The sequence below is a fragment of the Chelonoidis abingdonii genome, chromosome 21, assembly GCF_003597395.2.
Source record: "Chelonoidis abingdonii isolate Lonesome George chromosome 21, CheloAbing_2.0, whole genome shotgun sequence".
Lineage (NCBI taxonomy): Eukaryota > Metazoa > Chordata > Testudines > Testudinidae > Chelonoidis > Chelonoidis abingdonii.
In genome coordinates, this window is record NC_133789.1 from 3,281,491 (window position 1) to 3,297,604 (window position 16,114).

The 16,114-nt window shown below is 44.3% G+C and overlaps 1 protein-coding gene across 2 annotated transcripts; it reads right to left on the reverse strand.

Moving 5' to 3' along the window:
• Window positions 1-739: 739 nt before the first annotated feature.
• Window positions 740-16,071, reverse strand: GSDMA (gasdermin A). Of its 2 annotated transcripts, XM_032788927.2 has the most exons (11): window positions 14,638-16,071; window positions 10,159-10,399; window positions 9,735-9,924; window positions 9,220-9,385; window positions 9,022-9,115; window positions 8,747-8,788; window positions 8,161-8,190; window positions 6,742-6,887; window positions 6,083-6,233; window positions 5,321-5,394; window positions 740-3,807 (listed from the first exon to the last, which is right to left on the reverse strand). In XM_032788927.2, exons 2-11 carry the CDS (start codon window positions 10,370-10,372, stop codon window positions 3,565-3,567), a joined length of 1,350 nt encoding a protein of 449 aa, XP_032644818.1. In that variant the 5' UTR covers window positions 10,373-10,399; window positions 14,638-16,071; the 3' UTR covers window positions 740-3,564. The 2 variants fall into 2 exon arrangements, with proteins under 2 accessions (XP_032644818.1, XP_074915804.1); XM_075059703.1 differs by lacking the exon at window positions 14,638-16,071 and having other exon boundaries at window positions 10,159-10,524.
• Window positions 16,072-16,114: the final 43 nt, after the last annotated feature.

The following is a 16,114-nucleotide window of genomic DNA, read 5'->3' on the forward strand; positions in this document are numbered from 1 at the left end:
ATAGCCATTGGTGGACCTACCCTACATGAACTTATCTAGTTCTTTTTTGAACCCTGTTATAGTCTTGGCCTTCACAACATCCTAAAATTGGATGGAGTCCCAATTTTGCCTGGCCTGGGCTGGTGCTGGAGTGAGGGGATGCAGGGTAGCAAGTCACCCCCATGCCAAAAGCAGCAATATCAGAATGTTACATTCCTTATGGTCTTGTGGAGCTTTGATCACAGCTTCTGCCTATGTGTCATGATATATTGTAAATATGGCCTGATCTATGTTAGAAAAGTTATGCCAGCATAACTGTGTGGTTAGAAGTGACTTTTTGTAAACCAGTATTTTTATACCAAAGTAAGTGTTTGTGTAGACAGTTATACCAGTATAAAGGTTCTCAAGAATGGTATAGCAAATTTCCCAAACCAGAATAGGCTATACCAATATAAGCCCTTTAATACTGGTATAACTGCCCACACTTAGGAAGGGTTTGCTCCTTTAACTTTATGGGTATAGTTAATGTGGTGAAACTTTCTAGGGTAGACAAGCCCATGGGGTGCTTTATACAACTGACTTGAATTCACCCCCCAGGGACCTCAGGCCCTCTTCTTCACAATATTCCCAGGGGTCTCGGAAGGAGTGCAATGTGTGATTAGACAGGTCTAAGGTACCTGGAATTCAGAAGTAATGTAACATTAAAATATTTTGAATTGCTCAGCTTATCAGTGAATAGATGCTTGTGTTTAAAAACATCTGCCATAACCCTACAGAAAGGGCTTGTTTTTATTTGTATTGTAGCAGTGCCCAGAGGCTCCTGTCAGGATCAGGGCTTCCTGGTATACAAGCAGTCAAAAAAACCACCCCAGCCATATAAAAAAAAACCCCAAAACCCAACCACCACCAGTGCAGTACAAAAAGGAGGAGGATATAGAATGTAAAAGTAACTTAGAAGGTTTTCAAATAGTAGTGTAAACACAGACAAAGCCTATATTTATTGAATATTAGTTAAAGGTCAGTTTGTTTGGCCTTTGTTGTCTTATGATTCATTTGGGGTGCAAAATGCACTTGTTATTAATAACAGGTTCATTTTTTGGCAGCTACTTAGAGATTAAGCGTGAAGATTGGTTACAAACAGAGACATTGAGTTTTATTAATACCATAATCAAAATCACAGAACTAGAAAATTGTAGGGTTGTAGCTGTGTTTGTCCCAGGATGTCAGAGACCAGGTGGGTCAGGTAATAAATATCTTTTATTGGACCAACTTTGGTGGGTGAAGGAGAGAAGCTTTCAAGCTACAAAGAGCTCTTCAGGAGAACTCTATGTAGCTTGAAAGGTTGTCTCTTACATTACCTCCCCCACCTTATCAGAACTAGAAAAACAGGATAAAGATGACATGAGAATTTGCATCATGTATACACTTTCAAATCCTCAGGGCTGTGGGTTTCCATTAAGGTGAGATAAATGTGAAGGTTGCCAACATTCTGTCATCCTAAGGACCTGCTGAGGGTCATTTTTGGTTACTTTTTATGCACCTATTACTCACACCACCCATTTCTTACACCCACCTATTTCTGAGACCATATTTGATTAAGTATTGGCCTCTTGTCCATGTTTGTCATTAGTGCTGTCCGGTTTTGGGGTTCAACTGTTGTCACAAGCATTTGTGCTAATAGGAATTGTCATGCTTCTTTATGCAGTGCTGTTAGGTAAGTACCAAAATCTGGCTAGATAAAACCTGAACTATTACTTTGTACTCTAACAGCCTACCACAAGATACATATTGCTAAATCTTCTCACCCAAGGTTACTTACTTATGCTAACTTATATTAGACCTAATGTGGCCTTATGCTATCCTTCTCGTGGGAACAGAGAGCAACAATACCCAAACTCCAAAGGTGCAAACAATTTGTTGTTTATTGGGGTGAACTTTCAGCAAGCTTAAATCCAGGTTCCTTTTCCCTTATTTTCAAATCCCCACTTACTTCCTGTTTGCCCCTAATTTATATAGTAATATTCTCAGCTATACCTTAACCAATCATTTTACTGAAATTGACCTAACCAATCCTAACATATTGTAACATGATTGGTTAGCTAATTATATCCCACCACCTTAATTAGTTTACACCCAGCAAAATTAATTATACAGCAGACAGAAACAATCACAGAACCAGACAGAGACCATGCAGATAAACAATAGCGACTATAATACAATTATATGAACTATAATGACAAAACAATACAGAAGTGAGGATTTCACAACTACATCTATAAAGGCATAAGGGCTTCCCAACTATGTCTATTGGTAAGTGAGTTCTTACCAAACAGAAAACTATCAAACTAAATTTCCTTTTACATCTTCTAGGCTCTTCCCTTTATCTGGAGGTGATAGAACGGATCCCCTTTCTAACAGCCCCAGATTGCCTTATTTCAATATGCCTGGTTTGAAATGTGTGATGACATGACACTTTCCAGCTTATGGCTGCTCCCACTGCTTAGCCAAAGGCCTTAGTTTAAGAACAGGGCCTCAAACTGTCACAGTGAGAAAAGGCCCTTACACCGGCAGACAGTGATTTTGATTCTTTTATATCTCTATAACTAACGAAGTGATAAACATGTACCTAAATTCTTAAAGTATGGGCGATTACAGACAGGCCTGAATATCTGTATCCTGACACTCCACCTTCCTTTCTTTTCCTTTTCTTTTGGGATCCTCCGGCCCAGGTATCCCTGGAAAAGCATAGGACATAAGGCAACACACTTCCTGATAGGGCCAGGCATTAAGGTGGAAGGTGTTGATACTCCATCTGCCTCTTGTGTAGTACTGCGCCCTGCACCTTCTCTCATACGGGCATACCACGCCTATTCCAATTAGTGTTCCGGACTTCCCATTATAGTGGGCCTGAGAAGGTTGGGTCCAGGTTGTCTGGTAGAGTAGCGGGGAGGGCTTACTCCATTACTTACAGGTTATAATTAGTGGCTGTTCTCTAGGGGGTTGTGCCCCCCGATCGTTTCCATATGCAGTGTAACATTAGGGTTGGGGTGCAGACTTACCTCCAGCGGCGCCCAGTCAGCAGCGCAGCTGGGGTGCCAGAGACAGATTTCCCACCCGTCCTGGCACTGTGAACCGCACTGCGCCTGAAGCGGCCAGCAGCAGGTCCAGCTCCTAGACACAGGCGCGCAAGCGGCTCCGCACGGCTCTCGCCCGCAGGCACCGCTCCCTACCCGCCAGCTCCTATTGGCAGGTTCTGCCAAAATCAGGCAGACAAGCTCATGACATCCTGGTCCATGGGTTCTCATGAGGGAGCCTGTTTTAATTTTTGGTTGTGGTTTTTCGCTTCCTTTGGCTGCCAGGCAACTTGCAACAATCCCCTTCTCCCACCCACTGATCTAGAAGCAGCATTGAGGAGATATGATGAGAGTCTCATCCAGACCAAGGAAGGTTGCTGCAGTGTGTGGGTGTGTATAAAATTTGGGATTCTTTTTGTAGAGAAAAACTCACTTTCCATAATCAACCTCAGGAAATATTTTTTCAGTCTTTCTATTGACATCCCTTCTAGTGTGAGGAAAGGTGTCATGTCTAGTCTGATCTAGACAGAAGATGTAAAGCATACAAGGCTACATACAATGCACTGAGGGCTGAGAAGGCAGCCAGGTCTCCAGTCCCAGTGAAAGAAGGTCCATTTCTCTGCAGCGTTACTCCACCCAGCTCTATCATTGCCTTGGTTATGTTCAGTTCCTCCTCTTGCAGGCAGGAGAGCAGCTTGGCGTCCAGGCTGAAAGCATGTTTCAGGTGGAAATCTTGCTTCAAGATGCTCTTGACCTTTGCAGCAACAAAGAAGCAAAATCAAAATATTAAATCTCTGGCTGCTACAAGAATAAGCCTCTGTCAGAAATCACCCGCGGAACTCAACCAGCGTCACTGCAGTGGATGAATAAATGATCTCTGTCGTTCAGTTTGCAAAGTGCCCTGAGATCCTTCCAGGTGAAAGATGCTATGTGTAAATGTGCATTATTAGAACTAAGATTCTTATTTTCTGTTAAGATCATGATAAACATGTATTGATTTCCAATTTTTCCTGGATTAGTTGTTCCCAAAAAGTGAGTATTTTGCCTTTAAAGCAGGAGCGTGACATACAAATGGAACCCACAGCTAGGTTCTCCCAGTAATGCTGAGTGAGGTAAAACTGGGTTTGATGGGGTGGACTAGGCCCTGAGGCCCCCTGCTGGAGGCCTTGTGGCCCTGCCACATCCTGCCCCAGAAAGGGCAGTAGATAGGTCCTCCAACCTGCCCAGAGCAGCTCTGTGGGAAGCTGCCAATCAGGGCCCAGCGGGGCAGTATAAGAAGAGCTGCAGGGCCAGCGTGAGTTTAGTTCCTTGCTAGAGAAGGAAGAGAGTGGATGGTACTTAGGGCTGGCTGCTGGGACTCTACGAGGACAAGGCCCTGAGGTAAGGGTGAAGAATGTGCAGGAGCCATGGGAAAGTGGCCAAGGGAATTATAGAAGCAACACCGTTTATTTCAAGGGACCTTATAGATGGCTGCTATCTATAGGGTCCCTGGGCTGCAACCTGGAGTAGAGGGTGGGCCCGGGTCCCCCCCACCAGCCACTGGGAAAGTAGCCTGGACTTTGAGACACCCCAGAAAGGGAACTGAACTGTACTGGCCCAGCTGAAGAGCTGGGGCCAGAAAGGCCCTGGGAGGGCGAAGACACTGCCTCCAGTATTCCGGAGCAGTGACAGCCAGAGAGACATTATCGAGGGCACTGAGAGAAGCTCTGTTAGATTTGTACCCCAAAAAGGGTTTGCTTTGCTTTTAATCTCACAGATAGACTGTGTATGACTTGGCTGATGACCCACCACAAACAGAGAGAGAAAGCAGGCACTCGGGCAAGGGGTGCTCACGTGAGGTGAGTGCAACCCCGTTACACTAGGCAACAGCATAGCTAGAACATGCTGAATTCAAATTACAGACTGATTTCTGTTCGTCTCTTAAGGAGAATAAAAATTCCAACAATTGGTAGGGTTGCTTCTGTTCAGTTTTTTAGGCATATCCTGTGTCTGCAATCTAGGTGCCACCCATAGCTTCCTGGGTTGATGCCATGTGGCCCTCAGTGTCAGAAAATTTGGGCCTCGTGTTTCAGTGGATCTCTCTGAAAGTGGCAGCTACGGTCCAGGCCTTGTTTGAAGCCTGTAGTAACCCTTCCTCCTTGCATCACTTCAAGCTGTGATGTTGCTGCTTATGCCCTGATCTAATCATAGCTTTGCTTTAAAACCACAAAAGGGAAGACTTCATTGAGAACTGTGTGATGCTGTATTTCACTGGCGTTCTCTCTCACCAGCTCAAGCTGTTTGGATACAATCTGCTTCTCCACAGACTGTGCCAGCCGCAGTAACTGATCTTCAGTTAGCTCTGGAAAAGAAGAAATCATGTGAGAAAAGGATTTCTTTCTGAGCGGTAAGAGGGCAAGTGCAGAGGTTGGACAAGCCCAGGTGGATAACCATCAGTTGTCTGCACTCCTTTCTGAGGATCTTAAAGCACTTTAGTAATTTGACTAAATGAAGTTTTACTATCCTTGTGAGGGGGTGAGTGATTGAAATTACTATACCCATTATACAGATGGGGCAGCAGAGGCACAGACAAGGGAGGAAGTAGCTTGCCCAAAGTCACAGCACAAGCTGTGGCAAAACTGAATAGAACCAGAGAGTCCTGATTCTCCCACTCCTGTTACTTAGCCACCCTTCCTCAGGTTCTTGCTGAGGTTTCAGGTCCTCTGTGTGCCATATTCTGGGGTCCCCAATGCATTGCTTTTCCAAGTGTGCCTCAATATGAGGATTCTGCTAGGATGCGATAATGAGATGCAAACTCCATCACAATGCTATGTCTGGCAAATGGTACACTGTGTTAGCTGACAATGGCTGCCAAAAGCAGGTCCAAATTCTCAGCAGACTCTGCACCCCGCCCTAGCCAAGAATCTAAGGAATGTCTGAACCATGCAAGTTCACCTTCATCATTCATTCTGTTCTTCATAGGCAGACTTGTTTCTTGTATTCTGGTGTGGTTGGGTGCCCCCATTAAAATACCCAGAACTTATTCTTACCACCAAGTGCGTATAGAGTGTAGAGAACCGGCCCAACAAGGTAAAGATGTGTGCTTCCTTCAGAATCCTGTAAATTGTTTAGCAGGTCTTCCAGGTCTGGATTCTCACTCTTTAGCTCACATTTATCAGCATCTTCAAAAACCTCTTCTAGCTGCAGGTTGGAGGGGGAGGGGGAAAGCTTCAGGACTGAGAATTGGAAGCTACTGAGGGAAACTCCAATCCAGCATGGTCATGTGATGTACTGAAGTATGCATCTGACTGCTGGGAGGAAAGGAGTGTTGGGTGACCACATTTTCCCTAACGTCAGCTATTTACTGTAGCACACTTGGGGATTGGGGGAGTTGAATATTCACATTTGCTGCTGTAAGTACAGGATACTAGATGAAATGGTCCACTGGCATATTCAGATGTAGGAATATCTGTGCTCCTTTGTAAATTATACTCATAGAAGTTAGATGGAAGAAGCTGCTGAATCATTCTGTCCATTTTCCTTCCAGAGCAAGGCTGGGGTTGTGCATTTAGTTTATCTACTTATATGACGAGGGGGGCCAGATCAGAAGGTGCTGGACTGACAGATGGTCACAGGATAGGAAGGAACTCCGATTGGTGGTTGGGGGGAGGTCTCTAAATCCATAATGACTGAAAAAAAATAGCTTTACCTTGAGTTGGAGTTCTTGCAAGAGGTCGCTGTTTATTATCACGGCTATGATTGATTTTAAGAACTTGGCACGCAGATCTGTGGACAACTGAGAGAGCTCTGCACATTCCTTTTCAACGTCACTCTGCAGGCCTTCCATTCCTCCGTCTGAAAACAACGGAGGAGAGTCAGAATGCAAGATTCCCTGCTTGCCTAGGGAGACCAGACAGCAAACTAATTGGGACAGGGGTGAGGGGGTAATAGGAGCCTCTATAAGAAAAAGGCCCCAAAATCGGGACATCTGGTCACCCTATGCTTGTCCCAGTTCAAAAGGGTCAGATAGAACTCAAAATTTAGATGTGGAAAACAAATTTGGAAAGGCATCTGTGAATATTCAGAGAATCACACAGTATTTTGTTCTCAGTTAATGCCTCCTATGCAAGGATCTGGATATGTTTTCTTATTAAAGTCAATATTTTTCCATGTTACAGAAATAACTTGTCCAAAGTCACATGATGAGTTAATAACAGAGACTAGAACAGAATACAAGTCATCTCATTCTAATTCCTTCACTGAAAAAAAGATTAGTCCACTAAATTATTTCCAAGCCATAGTTTAAGGGTAGCCAATATGAAATGCACAGCAGCATAAACCGTTGCTTTATCAAGGAATTTTGTATGATTGTCAGGTTTACACCACTTTACATTAACAAGTACAGTGAGAGATGAAATTGTTACATAATGACAAATTTTTGTTTACAAACATTCTGATGCTGCTTTCTGATCAATGAGAAATACCCAAATCACATGAAAGTCAACATAAATTGTCACTGGCTTATGTATGCCACTTAAACTGTGTCAAATTTGATTTTCATGCTGTGTCATCTGGCGAAACTTCAGATCCTGCATATGAGATCTCTGTATGATGACAAGAATGTACCTTGTGAGCATGATTCCCCATTCCTTTGAACCTTGTGTCATCACTTACATCTGTGCAAAACGTACGTAAAAGATTTCAGTGGGTATGAGTAAGTTCTGAATTGGTAGTATTTTACATCCATTTTGCACAGATTTTTGTAACTGTAAAGGTGCAAAGTTGGGAAGCAGTAAGAACCTGAAACTCAGTATACAGTCCAGAAACAAATCTTTATAACCTATGTGGTGCAGACATCAAGCTCTGGAGTAATATTTTTCAAGCTGGCTTGTGGATATTTCCATAGTCTGTGGGGACCTTTCTGGTAGTTTAGAGTGAAATGTTCTGAGAATCAAGCAGTGGGATGAGGATTTCTTTGTTATGAAGTGCTCTGCAGAGTGAAAAGTCTGGGAAATCTGTGTATCTCTAGGTGGTTTCCCTGAGCAATGACTCATAAGGTCAGAACACCCTGAAAGGATTTGGCTACATTGTATCCTGTCAGGTGAGGATGTTATAAAGAGCTGCCTACCTTGAAAGTAATCAGATTCCGCTGTTACACCTGTGAAGGCAGAGAGGTGAAGAAAAAGTAACATAGAAGTTGAGCCCTTATAATTATGAGTTGTTGTCAACACCAACATGCATTTATCTTCACTCCACTAAAAGGACTGTCAGTATAAAGGGTACCTATATTTGAGGAAAGCCATTATCCTTGTTGACAAATCTAATTTATTATGAAGTGACTAAAAGAATCACTCTGGAGCCTTGTTTACACTATGGAAATTTTCAAAAAAATTCCCACTGTTGCTAAGATTGGTTCAGCTACATCTGTATTAGCAACACGGGGGGCTTGTTTACAGGCAGATTGCACTGGTTTAACTTAACAGAGTTTAAAAACAGATGAAACTGGTGCAAAGCCTTCCAATGGTTTATAACTGGCTGTATCAATTTAGTTTGCCCCTATAAACGTACTGGTGCAAGGTAAATGGCTCTAAGCCAGGATTAAAATGATATGAGTGTCCATACACAAAGTTACACTATTTTAACTAAACTGATTTAAAAGTCACACTTTAGAGAGAGAATTAAAACAAATGAAGATGGTAAAATGTTCTGTTTACCGTCTGCAACGAATGTTTCATCATCTGGATGATGGGAAATACCTGGGAAGATAGAAAAAGGGAAATGATCATTTATAACCTTTGAAGAGTTATTTGATGCCTCGGGGGTTTTTTTTCTTCCGATTTTGACCAGCAGTATTTAAACCTGAAAATACCACTACCCCACTTCCAAATATCTGTAACATGCACGTTAGATCTTGGGAAGTTCATTTCTGGTGTATTGGTTTTTTCCCCCCCTGTAGTGGAGGAGCTGAAGTTTTCTGGATGATGCTTACCCCATGATTCACTTTGGATAATTAGCGGCTTGATTCTGAATGCCAGGACACAGTCCTTAGGGATAACTATGACACTCTTGCTGCTTCTGGTGCCCTGGTTTGTGGAAAGAAGAGTTAGCGAGCTCTCTCAGCACAGAGATGCGCTAAAAAGAGGAGGCTATCCCCCCTCCATTTCCTGAATCTAGATAGAAATCGAACCTTTAATGAAAAATGGACACAGATGTCATTCCGAATGTTGCCTTCCATGGTGTTGGCCTTGTATAATGGGGTCTCCTCCAAAGCCTGAACAGCCTCATTGATCATATACAAGTTCTCTCTGTGCTTCCTTAAATCCTTAATGAAGGAATGGTCCATGTTGATTTTCCTAAAAAAAGAAGTGGACTCTGCATCACTTTTGAGTTTCTTTCTGTAGGTTAGCATAGAGTCTTGACACTGGCTTCCCTTATTCTTGGATTTGCCACTTGGGGCAGAAATCAAGAGGAATGCTGGCTTAAGTGTCCACCAGGGAATTGCCCTGATGTAAGCAGAATCCTTGAGTTGCACAGAGCCATGGAAGCTTCTATTCCATCTTTCATAGTACTAGTGAGAGGCGCAGCCAGGGGAAATGAGATGTGGCCCTGTTACAGCTAGTCTCCGCAGCTGATGTGGGCCCATGGGCAGCTACTGCATAAGTTAGAGCAGTCCTCCCTTCTCCCCATTTCTGCCAGCCTCACCTTTCTTTTAGTAGAATCTCCAGGGCTGCTGGGCTGACCCGTGCTGTTTTCATCTTGATGGACTTCACTTGGTAGGTGCTGGCAGCTCCAGTCACTTCCATACTCACAAAGTCTTCAGGCATCTTAATAGTGCACTCTACTCTGCTATCAGTGCAATCCTCAACAGTGATTGTGTGAGAATCCTGGACATCTGTGGGGAGGGGGGAGAGAAACCCTGCAAGAGTTAACATATTCTCTTTGTACCATTAATATGTAGTTACGGCCCATAGCTCCTGTGCACACAGGAAGGATGTGGCCTGACAGAGCTCAGACACAAGCAGCATAATTCCCTGGCCAGTCACTGAAAGAAAACCCCCTCAAGCCCAGGATGCTGCAGGCAGTGTTGCCACGCTGGCCGGGTAAATAATGTGGGAAGACGCGTTACCTAGATTTCTGCTGTCCTGTCCAGGTACCAGAATGTCACTGAGCCTAACTCCTGTTTTGTAGTAGCGGTGATGAATCATCCAGTATCTCTTTGGTTTCCTTCGAACGAGGTATAGGGGTCTGAAGTGATCTTGGTCGATAAGGCTGCTAACTGGGAGCAGATCTCCATCTGGAGCCAACTGCTTTGCCAGGTCTTTGGTTGCCTTGCGAAACATCCTGGCTGCAGCCCGATGTACCTTGAACTGAAGCAAAATGTACTTTTACCTTAGGAGGCAAAGACAAGGGAAGCAAACACATTTGAAATGTGAACTGGAGGTTGCAGCAAGGTGTCTTGCTCTTTGACAGTAAATTTTACCTGCTCAGAGCTCTTAAACAAGCAAAGAACCTAAGGCCATACGCTGGCATATAGCCACTGTCATTATATCACTTGTGTGAGTGACACTGGGGTCCGTGTGTCAGCAGTGTGTGTCCTCAACAGGAGCGCTTGCACTGATTGTATTGTCGGGGGGAGCGTTGTGAGACTTCTCCTGGAGACCAGTAACAGGCGACGTAAGCAACAGTGTCTGCGCTGACACTGCGTTGACCTAATTACACTATGACTCTACGCCGTTGGCGAGGTGCTGTTACTAAATTGGCATAGAGACGCACTTACAGTGGTGGGAGCCAAATTTACGCGAAGACGCTGCCACAGCTAGGTCGACACAAGGCAGTGTAGACCAGGCCTGAGCTGCACAAACGGCCTGTGGGCTGGGCTGCTGTTATTACACCCAGTTAGAGAGAGACATGATTTGCCCAAGATCAGATACAGTGAGTCAGTTCAAGAGCTGTGAACAGGACCTAAGTATAGTTTCTGATCATGGGCAGGGAGTAGAGCCCCCCTTAGGGGAAGTTAGCCCTGGCTCTGCCTGCCCAGGAACCCTCCCCACAGCCAGAGCCCTGAGACCCCCTCCCCCACAGCTGGAGCTACAAATCCCCCCTTCCCCCCTCCGCCTGCTCAGAGGAGTCCCAGGCCAGCCCCAGCCGCACTTCCCATCCCCAGGCCCCAAGCCGTCCCAGGGAAAAGCTTCTCATTCTTGTCCAAAGACACTTTTGATATGCCCCATGCAGGTTTTGGGGTGGCTGAGGAGGGGTATTTGCTACTCAGCTTCCTGAATTCATCAGTAATCTCTCCCAAATTCGGGAAGATTACTGATGAACCTGGGAAACGGAATAGCATATACCGCCTCCTCAACCGCCCCAGAACCTTCATGGGGCGTAATAAATCAAAAACTTGCCCCAAAATCCTGCAAGTGAGGATCTGGTGGCACCAACTGCACCAGCCCTGGCATATTATACCTGCCACCCATGTTTTTGATCATGTAGATTGTTTAGGGTCAAAGAATGAAATTAGTTTCTAAAGGACTTTGATCATTACTCCACTGTGATGAGTGAACAATACAAATGAAATTTCTTGACTATCAGATTAGTTGAAGAGGATTCCAGACAATGTTGTCCTCTCCCAGTGCTGGGACTCTAGCAGACCACTACACCTTATCTTTAAAACCAGTTGCCACCAGCAGGCATTCAGATTGAACCATCAACGTCCATATTTCACAAAATATAGAGCTAGAGATGTTTCTTGCTGCAAAGAGCTTATGATGTAAGGAAGGCAATAATTAGCTATTATGCAGGTACTTTTCATCAGTAGCTCCAAGAGCACAAAGGCAGGTTGCTGTCACTGGCATTTCACAGAGAGGGAAACTGAAGCACCAAGTGGAAGTAACTTGTCCAAGGTCATAGAGTGAGTCAGTGGCAGAGCTGGGAATAGAACCTGGAAGCTTTCACTTCTGGCATCTTGCTCTAACCACTAGACCAGGGGTTGGTAACCTTTCGGAAGTGCTGTGCCGAGTCTTCATTTAGTCACTCTAATTTAAGGTTTCGTGTGCCAGTAATACATTTTAATGTGTTTAGAAGGTCTCTTTCTATAAGTCTATAATATAGAACTAAACTATTGTTGTATGTAAAGTAAATAAGATTCTTAAAATGTTTAAGACACTTCATTTAAAATTAAATTAAAATGCAGAGCCCCCCGGCGCGGGGACCAGGACCTGGGCAGTGTGAGTGCCACTGAAAATCAGCTCACGTGCCGCCTTTGGCATGTGTGCCGTAATTTGCCTACCCCTGCACTAGACGCAGACCTTTCAGAGCTAGCACTCCACAGCCCAGTCCCCTGGGGAAAGGCAGAGCAGTCAGAGATGTGGGCCAACAAAGACTGATGAATGGATGCTGCATATAATAATCCCATTACAGAGATTTAAAAAAATGTTTTGAAAATAATTCAGTAGTTTCTTGTTGGTATGGTATCGGGGAAGTTCATATAACTCCTCACACAGGTCATCTCAGATCTGCTTAGACTTCATCGGGGAAGTTTCAGTCACAAGACTGAGGTCCCAGTTATGCTGGTACGTCCTGAATATGAGATGTGGACATTGGACTATGACCTGAACTCTCAAGGAACTCTTTGCAACTACAAAGCTCACCTTCTGTGCTGTGAATCTGAACCTCAATTGAATTTCTGTCTGCGTGTGTATAGATCTCTTAACCATGCTCTCTCCTGTTTTTTAAATAAATTTTAGCTTAGTTAATAAGAATTGGCTGTAGTGTATATTTGGGTAAGATCTGAAACATTCAGTAACCTGGGAGGTAACGTGTCCGATCCTTTGGGATTGGTAGAACCTTTTATATGATGAAATAAGATTTACAGAAGTTTTCATCATATTTGATGTGTTTATCTGGATGGAGGCCTGAGGCCAGATCACTTGAAGGGAACTGTATTGTTTGGACTTCTGCTTAACCAGTGAGGTAATAAAGAACCTGTTTTATGCTGGCTTGGTAAATCTAAGTATTGGAATATCCACCAGCTTTTTGGGGTTTGGCTGCCCCATTCTTTGCAGTTCACCCTAACTGAGTGACCATAGCTGGCTCCCCACTCGGACCCCTGTCACAGTGGCCTAGTCATGCTTGGATACACATTACCACAGGTTAATTGGGTTTTTGGATCAGAACCACATGCTTGTCAAAATTTAATTTTGATATTGGAGAGTTTAAGGGTTAAAAATCAGATACAGTGGGTGACCTATGATCAAGATCCTGATTGAAAAAGTCTGGAAGAATTGTGCTTACAGAGAGGGTTGTATTTTAAGCAAAAGGTTGTAGAGCAGGAACTGAAAAATCTGTTAATTGCCGCTGATAAGGAAGCAGACCCACCGAAAATGCTTGCAGTGTGAAACCAGCAGCTAGAACTTGAACAAAAGCAAAAAATAGCTGATACAGAAGGAGAAGTTGCGGAAGGAGAACACTTGGGTTTCGAACATAAACAGAAAATGGCATATATTCGATTGCAGGAACTAGAAGCTAAGGCAAAAGTGGACAGACTTAAGCTCCTACTCAAGAGAATGAACGAACATCCTGAATAACTGTCATCCTGAAAAAACAGCTCCTCTAAACAGCAAAGATGGGGATAGAATCTTTCCAGTTTGTAACAAGGTTGGTATGTTTGACTCTAAGCAGTTGTCTGTGTCTAACTAAATTTACCCCAACACTGCCAGCTTTTATGTAAATGCTTTTACTATGAGCTCGGGTGAAGGTAACCCCAGAACTTGCACAGAGAATGTAAGTCAATGGTAAAAGCTGTTTAGGGCAAATTATAGCTTCTAACATCACTCTTGTTAAAGCAGAACTTGTCAAAGAGGAAGATTATTTACCAAGTAAGTGTGAATATTGTAATCTTCTGAGTTTACTGTAAGTGTGCCTTTAGCCAGAATCCCTCTTGAATGGAATGGTGTTAAACATGAAGTTATAGCTGGGGAAAGAAAGTTATTGCCTAAGGATCTTTTGATTTGGGGAGGATATTAAAGCTTTGTTCAATCAAGTTGATGACCTAAACCAGTCACAGGAAAGAAATAATAATAGGGGCGTATGTGGAAGAAATTCCTGAGTGTCAGTCTGGTCTCTCAGGAAGATGTAGTATGTTCTGTGGTGACTCAGGGCAAAGGAATGTGATAGTGATTTATAAAACTAAACTTGCCGAGACAGAAGAATATTACGTGCTTTTTGTCTGTGCCAAGTGAGATTTCCCCTCATGGCTAGGATTCAGCTCAGCTCCTATGGAGAAGGAAGGAAGGAAGGGTTGATCCTCCCCACATTTATACTTCAGGTTAATATTGTCCACCCCTCCTGAAAAAAAACCCACTGTTCTCTTCTTCCAGTGATACGCAGAACTTGCTTTACTCATAGCCCATAAGCGGTGGTTCTTTTTAAAACCTGACACTACAGTAGAAAGGATTTGTTTAAAGAGCAGAAAGGCACTGATTAGAAACCAGAGCAAGAACCGGCACTGTCTTTTCTTTTTTTGTGCTCCAGTAGAAAAAGGACTAGCCCTCCCCCCTCGGTATTACCCTAAGCTTGCATCATTATTCCAGTCACTTGATTAAACACTTACCACACTGGAAGACTGGAAGAAAGGAGGGTTAACAGGCAGCCTCTGTGCCTGCTCCTCTCTCACTGTAAACTCGCTCCCCCAGCAATATACCGATGCCGTGTGTTTCTTGTCCTTAAATGAGGTCTCATCTTAGAAACAAACTTGGCGGAACTGTTTGTTACTGCTGCGCTCAGCTGTCTCTCTCGTCATCTCAGCATGGCCTCTTATAGTTTCATTTTTCAGCAGTTGAAATAAAAAAAAGCAGATTCCTCTGTACTTCCTGTGACGGTGCAGGGAGTGGTTGCCTGAACCAATCTGCCCAAGGGTATGTTTTTTGCTTTTAATTCTGCTTCCAAGCAGCTGGTTGTCTCATTTTTTTCCATCTAAAAATTTTGACAAACTTTCTGTACTCGTGGCAAACTTCTGTTTGGCATTGCTTGTCCTGGGCCAGGCCCCGAGACTGTACAGTGGACTTGGACAGGTGCCTCCTCCAGAGTTCTACAGTGCCACTTTAGGGTGTCATCTACAGCAACTATAGGCCCCAGCACCATGCAAAGCTCAGGGTGGAGCCTTGTGGGAGAAGTGGATTGTATGTTTTAAAGCCCATGTTACATATACAACATTATGTGCACACTTTATACTTTTGGAGGGACATCATATAAGAAAAGAACCTAGACAGATTAACTCATCCCCTCTGCAGACTGTATGACTCTTTACATGGGCAAAAACTGGACCCCCAAGGTGAAAATACCCCCAGGCTCAGATGGCAGACGCTGTGTGAAGGGTGTTTGCTTATGGAAAAAAAAAATTTCTCCAGCTGGGCAGGGAGGTGAAAAGCCAGCTCAGGAACCAGCGTGCACAGTTATGATACTCGTTTCCATGTTCTCCATTATCAAGCTCTTAGACTCTGAACTGTTTGTACAGCCCCCAGTTACTGCTGCTTTCCCACCAGTCCCACACAGACTTGCCTTCAGCTGTAATGTCCAGCAGTTTCAGCCTGTTCCACACGTGGCTCTGCATCTGTTCCTACCTCCAGCACAGCTCACAACAGAGTTCGGGCACTTCCTCCTTCACCACCCTTCCCCTGATCTGGCCAGTGTCTTGGGGAAAGGGACACGCCATGGGGGTTGGTGGGAGGTGTAGTCCCCCACATAGACCCAGCTATGTCACCCAAAAACAGCATCCAGGATCAGGCAGGGGATGAGGCAAATTCATGCACTGGCTCCATGTATCTCACAGTGTGAGAAGAACAAACAGACCAGAACCAGCAGGAGCCCAAACAACGTAAGGCAGGAGGCATCTCCATTAAGCAGGGGGCCTGGTTAAGGGTTATGGCCCCAGCCCACAACTGAGAAAATATTCATGTCAGTGAGCCAGGTGCCCACCCTCCCCCCTACACACAACTAACCAGCCTGGCTAGGCACTGGGTAGAACTTCCGGTCTTCCCCCACATGCTGTCAGGAGTCTGATCAGACATGTTCCTCTGAGTGACAGGTTT

What these genes read in the sequence shown, in the direction of transcription:
- GSDMA (XM_032788927.2), bottom strand. Translation starts at nt 10,372, where the DNA reads ATGTTTCGCAAGGCAACCAAAGACCTGGCAAAGCAGTTGGCTCCAGAT. An exon ending in GAGATTCTACTAAAAGAAAG is followed by an intron (nt 9,386 to 9,734) that starts GTGAGGCTGGCA and finishes TTCTTTTTTTAG; the next exon opens with GAAAATCAACATGGACCATT. An exon ending in TATCCAAACAGCTTGAGCTG is followed by an intron (nt 3,808 to 5,320) that starts GTGAGAGAGAAC and finishes GTTGCTGCAAAG; the next exon opens with GTCAAGAGCATCTTGAAGCA.